The sequence below is a fragment of the Camarhynchus parvulus genome, unplaced genomic scaffold (assembly GCF_901933205.1).
Source record: "Camarhynchus parvulus unplaced genomic scaffold, STF_HiC, whole genome shotgun sequence".
NCBI classification, from domain to species: domain Eukaryota; kingdom Metazoa; phylum Chordata; class Aves; order Passeriformes; family Thraupidae; genus Camarhynchus; species Camarhynchus parvulus.
This window is the reverse complement of record NW_022148237.1, coordinates 94,963-106,933: the sequence shown is the minus strand read 5'-3', so window position 1 is coordinate 106,933 and position 11,971 is coordinate 94,963. Positions and strand designations below refer to the sequence as shown.

The window sequence follows — 11,971 nt, the reverse complement described above, 5'->3', positions numbered from 1 at the left end:
CCCCCCCCGGCTCTTTCTGCCCCTCCCCCTCCCCAAATTCCCCCTTTGGTCCCCCCGCCCGCCAGGCGGCGCCGCTGCGCCTTCCCGCCATTCCCAGAACATGGCGAACCGGAAGTCGGCCATTTTGCCTTGTGCACGACGGGAGCTGTAGTCCACCGCCACTTCCGGCCACGTGCTTCCGATGCATGATGGGAACTGAAGTTCAAATTTCGAGGCAAAACCGGAAGTGGCGTGGCGGCCATTTTTTTTTCCCGAGGCATCCTGGGCGCTGTGGCTTTTATATAGCGGCGGAAATTCGGCCATGTTGGCACCCGATGCATGCTGGGAGCTGTAGTTTGCTGTGGTAAACAACCCGGGCTGGGTCGCGGCCTCGCGCACTGGGTTTTACTGGTCCGGACTGGAGGCAGCCGCTCGCCCCGCCCCCGTGACATCACCCACACAGAGGCATCATGGGTAGGCGGCCATGTTTACTGAGGGACGGGCGCCCTCGTGTCCAGGGGGCGTCCAGGTGTCCATGGAGGGTCCCCAGGTGTCCCCAACATCCATCGGGCGAGTCCCAGGTGTCCCCAGGTGTCCATGGAGGGTCCCCAGGTGTCCATCGGGCGAGTCCCAGGTGTCCCCAGGTGTCCATGGAGGGTTCCAGCTGCCCCAAGGTGTCCCCCTGTGTGTCCCAGCCGTCCCAGGTGTGTTCGGTGTCCCAGGTGAGCTCAGCACCGCCGGTCAGAGTCGGGATATTTCAGTTTGAGGCCCCGTTTGAACTCCCGGAAGCGCTGCCGGTTGCGGCCCAGCTCGGCCTCGCGCCCCGCGTGGAACCCGCCCGGCTCCTTCCAGCCCCGGTGCGTGACGAAGGCGCCGTCGAGCACCGCGAAACGGAACCCGGCCACGTGCAGCTCGCAGGCCTGGGGGGCAACGGGGGGGGGGGTCACACCCGGTGACCCCAGAACCCCAGAGACACCCCCAGCCCCCACGGCCACCCCACGGCCACCCGACAGTGACCGTGACCACCCCAGAGCCAGCCCACAACCCCCGAGGCCACCACGAGCACCCCCTGACCTCCAGGGTCACCCCAAGGCCACCGTGGTCACCTCAGGATCCCCCCAGACCCTCTCCCACCCCCCATTCCCCCCGTTTCCCACCTGGCTGATGCGGTTGAAGCCGTACTGCAGGAAGCCCTCGTCGAAGGGCGGCACGCCGCGGGCGGGGGCCACGAAGAACGGCTCCCAGGGGTCCCTCCAGGGCACCTCGTAGGCCACGCGCAGCCGGGGGGGGCCCGGGGGCGCCGGGGGCAGCCCCCGCCAGCGGCCGAAGGCGGTGGGGGCCTGGCAGCGCGGGCAGAGCCCCCCGTAGAACGGCCGGGCCTCCCCCGCGCCCCAGAGCCGCAGCAGCTCCGCCTTGGAGCCCGGGGGGGGGCGCGACCCCCGCACCTCGAAGGCCGGGAGGACAAAGAGGGTCCGGGCCCAGGGGGGGGCGCTCGGGGCGTGGGGGTCATGTGGGTCATGGGGGGCAATCTGGGCATGGGGGTCACTCAGGATGTTGGGGTCACTCAGGGCGTTGGGGTCACTCAGGGCATTGGGGTCACTCAGGGTTTTGGGGTCACTCAGGGCATTGGGGTCACTCAGGGTTTTGGGGTCACTCAGGGCGGGTGTTGGGGTCACTCAGGCCATTGGGGACCCCCAGGACCTTGGGGACCCCCGAGGTGTTGAGGGCCCCCAGCCCACCGGGAGCCCCCAAAGTTTTGGGGTTCCCCGAATCCCCTCGAAGCCCCAAACTGCCCTGAATATTCAAAGTTTCGGGGTTCCCCAAATCGCCCTGAGCCCCCAAAAGCCCCCGAGCCCCCGGAGCTGCGGGGTCGCCCTGTCCCCCCCAGATTTTGGGCTCCACCCCCCCATTTTCGGGGTCCCGCTCCCCCCAGGTTTCGGGGTCCCGTCCCCAGTTTCGGGGGTCCAGGCCCCCGCTCCGCAGCAGCTCCAGGAACCCCTCGCGCAGCCCCGGGCTCGGCTCCACGTCCGCGTCCAGCACGAGCACGAAACGCCCCCAGGAGTGGGGCGGGGGTCCCGGCCCGGGCCCGCCCCCCGCCGCCCCCTGCCAGGCCACGTTCCTCAGCAGGTTCCCGGGGTACGGCACCCCCAGCGCGTAACTGGGGGGGTCGGCGGCCGCCAGCCGGGCCAGGGCCCCCCGGCACCCCCCGGGCCAGTTCTGGGGGGGGCTCTGGGGGGGCGGAACGCGGGGCGGGGGTCGCGCCGCCCCCTGCACCACGTGCAGGCGGAGCCGCCCCGCAGGGCGCGGCAGGGCCCCCCAGCGCCGCCAGCAGCTCCCGCAGCCCCGCCCGGGGCTCCCCGAACGCCGCCAGGGACAGCGGCCCCGCCCAGGAGCCGCCCCGCGCCCCGCCCAGCGCCGCCGCCGCCCGCCCGGGGCTCCCGTGCGCCGCCAGCACCAGCTCGGGGCCGGGCGCGCGCGCCCAGCGCGGGGGCGCGCCCAGCACGTCCCGGAACACGCGGAACGAGCCCGAGGCGTCCAGGACCCCCCGGGGGGGGCGGGGGCGGGATTGGGGGGGGCGGGGGGGGTGGGCAGGGGGCGGCAGCGAGCGCAGGTAGAGGGTCTGCAGCAGGGCCAGGGCCCCCAGGAGCCACGCACAGCCCCCCAGAAACCGGGCACGGGTCATGGGTTGTACCGGGTTATACTGGGTTATACTGGGAAGCGCAGGTAGAGGGTCTGCAGCAGGGCCAGGGCCCCCAAAAACCAGGCACAGCCCCCCAAAAACCGGGCACGGGTCATGGGGGGCACTGGGTTATACTGGGTTATACTGGGAGGGGGTCTGGGGGGCACTGGGTTATAGTGGGACGGGGGACTGGGGCTCACTGGGAGGATTCTGGGGGTCGCTGGGGCCGGCGCGGAGCCGGGGCCAGTCCGGCATGCTGGGACCAGTTCGGGGGTGCTGGGAGCAGTTTAGGGGATGGGGGGAGGGTCCGGGTGCCGTTCCGGGGGGATCGGGACCGGTTTGGGGTCGCTGGTCCCAGTTCGGGGTCGCTGGGACCAGTCCGGGACTCACCGCGCTGCGCCAGCGCCGGGAGGAGCTGCGCATGCGCGGGACGGAGGAGGCGTGACCTCAAACACGAGGGGCGGGGTTATGCAGATTAGCTGTTCCGCGCCCCTATGGGCGTGGTTTGATCGTCGGGGGCGTGGCTTTGCTCTGGGGGCGGGGCCTGGCGGCTCCGGCGGAACGCCTGGGACCCCCAAATTCCAACAAATCCCCCCAAATCCTCCCCAAATCCCCCCAAATTCTCTGAAATCCTCCTCAAATCCTCCCCAAATCCCGGCGCCCCCCAAATCCCCCCAGCCTCTGCTCCCCTCCCCAAATTGCCACCCCCTCCCCAAAGGAGCTGTCACAGGCACAGAGACTTGGGGACACTTTTATTGCCGGGGGGGCATTGGGGACACTTTGGGGACATTGGGGACATTGGGGACGCGTTGGGGACTCGGTCCCGTGAGCGCGGTGACGGCGTCCCCGTCCCTTGGGGACATCGGTGGCACTGGGGACGCTGAACAGGCTCAGTCCGTGGGGTTGGGGGCGTTGGGGACGCGTTGGGGACATCGGGGACGCGTTGGGGACATCGGGGGTCTCAGGCTTTGCTGCGGGTGACGAGCAGGTCCCGCGTCCCTTGGGGACATCGGGGACGTTGGGGGGACTGGGGACATCAGGAGCTTTGGGGACACTGGGGACGTTGGGGACGTTGGGGACATCAGGCCAGGATGTCCCTTGGAGGGTGTCGGGGACATTGGGGACACCGAGGCACATTGTGCCTCAGCCCCAGGGCTTGGGGACATTGGGGACAGCACTGGGGACAGTGGGGACATTTTGGGGACATTATTGGGGACATTGGGGACATTTTGGAGACATTAATGGGGAGATAACTGGGGACATCGTTGGGGAGATAATTGGGGAAATTGGGGACATTTTGGGGACGTTATTGGGGACATTGGGGACATCAAGCCACATCGTGCCTCGGTCCCCCGCCTTGGGGACATTGAGGGTGACACCCACAAGGGGATGGGGGGGAGGGGACACAATTTCGGGGGGGGCTCTGCCGAAAACGCAGAGCCCGAGCAGGGGGAGGTGGCAGGGACGGTGACCAAGGGACACGGGGACACCGAGGGCACACGAGGGACGGTCCCCGGCGTCCGGGCTGGGGGCGGGGGGCCACCAGCCCCCCCCCAATTACCTTAGAGACTCGTTACGAGTTAAATTAGCACGGGCGGCCCCAAAGGGGGGGCGGCAGGGGGGCGGCCGGCCGGGGGGCGCTGGCCGGGCCGGGGTGACAATGACAATATGCCATACTGGGGGCAAGTCGCGTCACAGACTTCAGTTCAGAACGACGGGGCGCGCTGGCTTCCGGCTGCGGGACAGAGGGGACACGTCAGGGACGGGCCGGAAACCCAAACTGCCCCAAAAACTGCCCCAAAAACCCCAAACTGCCCCCAAAACCGCGCCAAAAACTGCCCCAAAAACTGCCCCAAAAAGCCCCCAAAACCACAACAAAAACTGCCCCAAGAACTGCCCCAAAAACCCCAAACTGCCCCCAAAACCACATCAGAAACTCCAAACCGCCACAAAACCCCCAAAAGTGCCCCAAAAACCATCTCGAAAACCCCCAAAACCACCCTGAGAACCAGCAAGCTGCCCCAAAACCTCCCCAAAATCTCCATAAACTGTCCCAAAAACCCCCAAAACCCCCCCGTACCTGCCGCGTCCCTTGTCCCCCCCCAAAACCTCCCCAAAATCTCCATAAACTGTCCCAAAAACCCCCAGTCCCCCCCTGCCCGTGTCCCCTCTGTCCCCTGTCCCCATCCCCGTCCCCATCCCCATCCCCCTGCCCGTGTCCCCCTACCCGTGTCCCGTGTCCCCTCTGTCCCCTCTGTCCCCCCTGTCCCCTCTGTCCCCTCTGTCCCCGGCGCACCTTTGCGGAAGGCGTCCTGCAGGCGGCTCTGGGGGAGTTGATACAACTCAGCAGCAGCAGCGGCGGCGGCGGCGGCAGCGAAGGGGTCGCGGGGCGACCGGGCCGGGGCGGCGGCGGCGGGCCGGGGGCGGCCCCGGGGCCCGGCGGGGGCGCGCCGCGGGCGGCGATGGCCGCGAGCCCCTGCAGCAGCCGCCGCAGCGCCGGCCCGGCCGCGGGCGCCGGCGGCGGCGGCGACGTCTCGGGGTCAGCAGGGCCCCGGCGGCGCCCCCGGGACCCCGCCCCGACCGCGACCCGCCGGGGCTCTCGGGGCTCGGCGGCAGCTTCTCGGGGGCGGCCTCGGGCGGCTCGGGGCCCGAAGGCGAAGCGGGCGGCGCCTGGCGCGGCGTGTAGGGGGGCGTCCAGGTCCCGGTGCCGCCCAGGCCGGGGGTCTCGGCACCCCCAGCCCCAGGCGGAGCAGCCCCGGCGGGGCGGGCGGCGCCAGCGGGGCCGCCAGGCCCAGCCCGAGCTCGGGGTCGGCGCCGAGGTCCGGCTGGGCCAGGCCGGAGCCGAGCGCGGCGCCCACGGCGAAGCCGAGAGCCGAGCCCAGCCCGGCGTCCGAGCAGGGCCCGGAGCCCAGGCCAATGTCCAGCTCGGGGCCCAGGGAGGCTCCGGACACCAGGCCCACGCTGGAGCCAAGGCCGGGGTCGTGTCCAAAGCTGGCATTTTGTCCATGTCCAGTGTTCTGTCCCAGGCCAGAATCGTGTCCAAGCCCAGCGTTGTGTCCAAGGCCAGAATTCTGCCCAAGGCCGAGGTTCTGTCCGAGCCCGGGGTTGTGTCCAAAGCTGGCATTTTGTCCATGTCCAGCGTTCTGTCCGAGCCCAGAACTGTGTCCAAGCCCAGGGTTCTGTCCGTGTCCAGTGTTCTGTCCGAGACCAGCGTTGTGTCCGAGGCCGGCGTTGTCCAGTCCAGCTCCGGCCGGCAGAGCTGACCCCGTGCTGGCTCCCAGGCCGGCCCCGAGGGTCAGTCCGGCCGCGGCTCCGGCCCCGACGGTCACTCCGACGTCCGGGGGCAGCGCGGCGCGCCGATGCCCAGCCCCACGCTGGCCCTGATGGCGCCGCCCGTTAGGCCGGGCCCGATGCTGAGCGCCACGCCGGCGGTCACTCCGGCCACACTGCCCGGCCCCAGCTCGGCCCCGAGGTCAGCGGGGCCCACGTCCACTCCGGCCGCCACGCCCAGGCCGATGTCCACTCTGAGGCCGCCTCCCACGCCCAGGCCCAGGCCAGTGTCCGAGCCCAGGCCGGGGCCGACGTTCGGGGCCACTGACCCCCCCAGGCCAGGGTCAGCGGTGGCCCCAAGGCCGTGTCCAGCGGTGGCCCCAAGGCCGCGTGTCTCCGATGCCAGTCCCAAGTCCGGGGTCAACGGTGACCGTGGCGTTGGCTGCCAGGCCATGTCCAACAGCAGGCCCCAGGCCGGGGTCAGTGGTGGCCGGAGTGTTGTGTCCGAGGCTGTGTCCGATGCCGGACCCCAGGCCAGGGTCAGCGGTGGCCACAGCACCGTGTCCGAGGCCATGTCCGATGCCGGACCCCAGGCCGGGCTCCACGCCACTGCCCAGGGCAGCTCCGAGGCTGTGACCGATGGTGGCTCCCAGGCCAGGGTCAGCGGCGGCGCAGCGCCGTGTCCGAGCTGTGTCCGATGCGGACCCCAGGCCGGGGTCAGCGCCGTGTCCGAGGCTGTGTCCAATGCCGGACCCCAGGCTGGGGTCAGTGCTGTGTCCGAGCCCGTGTCCGATGCCAGAGCCCAGGCCGGGGTCAGCAGTGGCCGGAGCGCCGTGTCCGTGTCCGAGCCCGTGTCCATCGGCCCCCAGGCCGCTGACCGCCAGCCCCAGGGCGCCCAGGCCGGGCCCCAGGGGCAGCTCCAGGCCGGCTCCGGGGTCGCCGCTCCCGGGGAAGTCGAGGCCGGGCCCGAAGGGCTCCGGGGGTCCCGGGGGGGCTTCGGCCGCCAGCTGCTGGCGCAGGCACCAGGCCTCGGCCTCGCTGCGGGGGGACAGCGCGGTCAGCGGGCTGCGGCCACCCGGGGTCACCAGGGGCACTGGGCACTGACCGCTGGGCACTCAGCACTGAGCATTGACCACTGACCGCTGGGCACTGACCTGATGACGAAGTTGTGGGCCAGCAGGGCCGGCCCCTCCGGCCGCAGGCGGGTGTAGACCCACGTCCAGCCCAGGCCGTCCTTGCGCTGCAGCGCGCCCCAGCTGACCACCCCGCCCGCTGTGGGGCGGGCCCCAGGGGCGGGCATGGGGACAGGGGACGGTCAGTGGGGACAGGGGACGGTCAGTGGGCGGGTGAGTGGGGAGGGGCATCGACAGGGGCACCAATGGGGACAGGGGGGGCAAATGACAGACGAAGGGGACACCAGATGGACAGGAGTGGATGGGGCATCAGAAGGACTTGGGGACAAAGTGACAGCCGAGGGATGGTGGCAGGGACACGCAGGGGACACTGACCGAGGCGCAGGTGCTGGCGGGCCACGTGCCCCAGGTCCTCGGGGTGCAGCAGGCGGTACCAGGAGCGGCCCAGCAGCTCGGCCCGGCCGTAGCCCAGGTGCACCAGGACACTGCGGACAGCAGGACAGGGTCACCCACTGACCACCGTGATGGGACCCCCAGGTGAGCCCCCTCCCGTGCCCAGGTGAGCCGTGCCGCCCCCACCTGTCGGACACGTCGAGCAGGGCGAGGTCGCGGGCGTGCCGGCTCTGGAACGCGGGCAGCAGGAGGCAGTCGGGGCAGGGCCAGGGCGGGGGGTCCAGGGGGGCGCAGAAGGCCACGAAGAGCGCGGGGGGGGCGGCGCCGGGGGTCCCGGGGGGCTCCTGGAAGCGGCCCCTGAGCAGCACCAGCTTGCGGCCGGCGCTGGGGCGGCGCGAGGCGCGGGACGTGGTGAAGCGGCAGCGGAACAGGCGCTCTGCGGGGGGAGAGGGCGGCTGTCTGTCCGGCTGTCCCTCTGTCCGACCCTTTGTGCGGCTGTCTGTCCCTCTGTCCACCCCTCTGTGCGGCTGTCCATCCCTCTGTCCATCCCTCTGTCCTCCTGTCCATCTCTCTGTCCATCCCTTTGTCCTTCTGTCCATCTCTCTTGTCCTGTTGTCCCTCCCTCTGTCCCTCTGTCCACCCCTCCATCTCCTCATTGATCCCATCCCATCCCATCCCATCCCATCCCATCCCGTCCCTCCCTCTCCTCCCTCCCCGCCCCCCAGACCCCCCAGGACCCCCCCACCCCCCGGACCCCCACCCACCTGCCTGGGGGGCCCCGGGCAGGCTGAGCTGGTGCCGCACCAGGGGGTGATCGGCGGGGTCCAGCAGGTCGTAGATGCTGTCCCCTTGTGCCACCAGGTCCACCTGGGGGGGCAGGCAGGGGGGAGGCCGGGGTGAGCCCCCGGCCCCCCCGGAGCCCCCCGGGACCCCCGAGCCCCCCGGTGCTCACCATGGAGTGGCCCAGGTGCTGCGCCACGTTGTCGGTGACCCCGACCAGCTTCCCCTCGCGGGTCACGGCCAGCAGGAACCCGGGCAGCGACGCCACCAGGTCGGCGAGCTCGGGCCCCCCGAGCAGCTCGAGGGGCGCGCCCCGGCTCGGGCCTGGTGTGGGGACACGCGGGGACAGCGCTCAGAGCCCGCCCGGCGCCGAGGCGGCACCCGCGGGGCAGCCGGACCCTCCCCGGTCCCGTCCCCGTCCCGGTTCCTCTGTCCCTGCCGCGGTCCCAGTCCCTGTCTCCGACCCCGGTCCCCGGTCCCCGATCCCCAATCCCGGATCCCGGTCCCCGACCCCGGTCCCTGTCACCAATCCCGGTCCCTGTCACCAATCCCGGTCCCCGCTGCCGCTCCCCGTCCCGCTGCCCCTCCCGGTCCCCGCCGCTCTCCGCGGTGCTGAACGGGAACCTCCGGTCGCTCTCCGCGGTGCTGCCCCGGCCCCGGTCCCAGCCCGGTCCCCGATCCCATCCCTGGTGCGGCTCTCATCCCGGCGCCGTTCCCGGCTCCATCCCCGCTCCTGCTCCCGTCCCCGCTTCCATCCCGCTGCTGTCCCCGGCTCCATCCCCACTCAATCCCCGGTTCCTCTCCCCGGTCCTGCTCCATTTCCCGGTCCCGCTCCCGTCCCCGCTGCTGTCCCCGGGTCGATCCCCACTCCATCCCCGGTCCCCGCTCCTGTCCCGGTGCCGTTCCCGGCTCCAACCGCGCTCCATCCCCGGTCCCGGCTCCATCCCTGCTCCCTCTCCCAGTCCTGTCCCCGGTCCCGCTTCATCCCCATTCCCGCTCCCTCTCCCGGTCCCGTCCCTGCTCCATCCCCGGTCCCTCTCCCGTTCCCCGCTTCATCCCCGGTCCCGGCTCCGCTCCCGGTCCATCCCCGGTCCTGGTGCCGTCCCCGCTCCCTCTCCCGGTCCTGTCCCCGCTCCATCCCCGCTCGGTCCCCGTTCCCGGTCCTGTCCCCGCTCCGTCCCCGCTCCGCGCTGCCGCTCCCGGCTCCGCGCACCTGGCCTCAGGCAGGCGCCCTTGCGGGTGTAGATGCAGGCGAGGGCCATGACGTGCAGGTAGGAGAGGCGCGGCCGGTCGCCGTCGGGCAGCGGGAGGAGGTCGCGCAGGGCGCGGATCTGGGCGTTGATCTGGTCCCGCCGCGCCTTGGAGGCGCCTTTGGTGGAGCGGAGCATCCTCCGCCCGCGCCGCCGCCCGGGGCCGCCGCTTTATGCGCGCCCGGGCCCCGCGTCAGCGCCGCGTCACCGGCCCCGCGCCGCCCCCCGCGCGGGGGGGACACCGGGGGGACGCGGCGGGAGCGTCACCGGTGACGCTGACGCACGAGGGGGGACGGGGGGGACGCAGGGATCGCACCGAAATTGGAGATGGAGACGGGAGAGGGGGCGGGGCCAGGGGGGCGGGGGAGGGGAGGGGGACACGCCCCGGGGGGGAGGGGAGGGGGGGAGATGGGTGGGGGGGGTCAATGGGGAGATGGAACAGGCAATGGGGGTCAATGGGGAGAGGGAGGAGGCAATGGGGGGAGATGGAACAGGCAATGGGAGCTGTGGGGAGATGGAGGAATCAATGGGGAGAGGGAAGAGCCAATGAGGGGGCAATGGGGAGATGGAGGAATCAATGGGAAGATGAAGGAGTCAATGGGGAGATGGAGGAGGCAATGGGGGCTGTGGGGGGGAGAGGGAGGAATCAATGGGGAGCTGTGGGGAGATGGAACAGGCAATGAGGGGTCAATGGGGAGATGGAGGAGTCAATGGGGGCTGTGGGGAGAGGGAGGAATCAATGGGGAGCTGTGGGGAGATGGAACAGGCAATGAGGGGTCAATGGGGAGATGGAACAGGCAATGGGTCTCAGTGAGGAGAGGGAGGAACCAATGGGGAGCTGGAAGGGTCAGTGGGGAGATGGAGGAATCAATGGGGAGCTGTGGGGAGATGGAGCAGGCAGTGGGGATCAATGGGGAGATGGAGGAGATGGAGGAGGCAGCAAGGGGTCAGTGGGGAGATGGAGCAGTCAGTGTGGGGCTGTGGGGGGATGGAGGAGCTGGAGGGGTCAGTGGGGAGAGGGAGCAGCATTTGGGGGCTGGGGGGACCATTGAGGCTCAGTGGGGGGAGGGAGAGGGTCCAGTGATGGTCAGCAGGGTCCCTGGGGGTCAGCGTGGCCGGAGGGGGGGTGGGAGTGACCACGGGGGGCTCAGAGTGACCACGGGGAGCCCAGAGTGACCACGGGGGGCTCAGAGTGACCACGGGGAGCCCAGAGTGACCACGGGGAGCTCAGAGTGACCACGGGAGGCTCAGAGTGACCACGGGGAGCTCAGAGTGACCACGGGGAGCTCAGAGTGACCACGGGGAGCTCAGAGTGACCACGGGGGGCTCAGAGTGACCACGGGGAGCCCAGAGTGACCACGGGGGGCTCAGAGTGACCACGGGGAGCCCAGAGTGACCACGGGGGGCTCAGAGTGACCACGGGGAGCCCAGAGTGACCACGGGGAGCCCAGAGTGACCACGGGAGGCTCAGAGTGACCACGGGGGGCTCAGAGTGACCACGGGGAGCCCAGAGTGACCACGGGAGGCTCAGAGTGACCACGGGGGGCTCAGAGTGACCACGGGGAGCCCAGAGTGACCACGGGGGGCTCAGAGTGACCACGGGAGGCCTCAGAGTGACCACGGGGAGCCCAGAGTGACCACAGGCGGGGTCACCGCGGCCGGAGGGACCCCCGGACGAGCAGAGGGGGCGGAGCTCCCCTCCCCTTCCCCCCGGGCCTTTGGGATCCCCCTCTCCCCCTCCCCCTCCCTCCCCTTCCCCCGCGCGGGCGCCCCCGGCTCTGGCTCCGCCCCCCGCCCCTCCCCCCCCGGCTCCGCCGCTGCCAAATTTGGGCGCCGAAGCCGCGGAGCCAAAAATAGCGCGGGGAGCCCAAAATAGCGCGGGGGGCGGGGCCGCGCCGGGCGGGGCCCCCCCGGGAGCGCTTCTGGGGGGGTTGGGGAGGGGGAGACCCCCGGGGCCCCCGCAAAGGTCTGGGCGCCCCCCGATCCCCCGAGGCATCGGGACCCCCCAGAATTCTCAGAAACCCCCAAATTTTCGGCACCCCCCCCCAAATTCTCGGACCCCCCCCCGAAATTTTCGGGACCCCCCAAAATTCTCGAGACCCCCCCCAAAATTCCCGGGGGTCTCCCCGAATTCCCGGGGTTCCCCCCCGCCCCCGCTCCGGCGGCGTTTCCATGGCAACGGCGGCGTTTGGGGGGGAGGATGGGGGGGGGGATGAGGATGGGAACGGAGTTGGAAAGGGGGAGAGGATGAGGAAGGAGGAAGGAGGAAGACGAGGGAAGATGAAGGGGGATGAAGGAGGAGGATGAGGATGAAGGAGGATGAGGATGGAGACGATGAGGATGAAGGATGAGGAAGGAGGAAGACGAGGGAAGATGAAGGGGGATGAAGGAGGATGAGGATGGTGGAAAAGGGGATGAAGATGAGGAGGAGGAGGAAGATGAGGAAGGAACTGGGATGAAGATGGGAAGGGGGAAGGAACCATAAA

General features: G+C 70.6%; 1 protein-coding gene across 1 annotated transcript; it reads right to left on the bottom strand.

Annotated features, from left to right (window-relative positions):
• Positions 1 to 659: 659 nt before the first annotated feature.
• On the bottom strand, positions 660 to 2,914 carry B4GAT1 (beta-1,4-glucuronyltransferase 1). Its single transcript, XM_030969886.1, has 4 exons — positions 2,860 to 2,914; positions 1,634 to 2,414; positions 1,137 to 1,578; positions 660 to 899 (listed from the first exon to the last, which is right to left on the bottom strand). Exons 1-4 carry the CDS (start codon positions 2,912 to 2,914, stop codon positions 708 to 710), a joined length of 1,470 nt encoding a protein of 489 aa, XP_030825746.1. The 3' UTR covers positions 660 to 707.
• Positions 2,915 to 11,971: the final 9,057 nt, after the last annotated feature.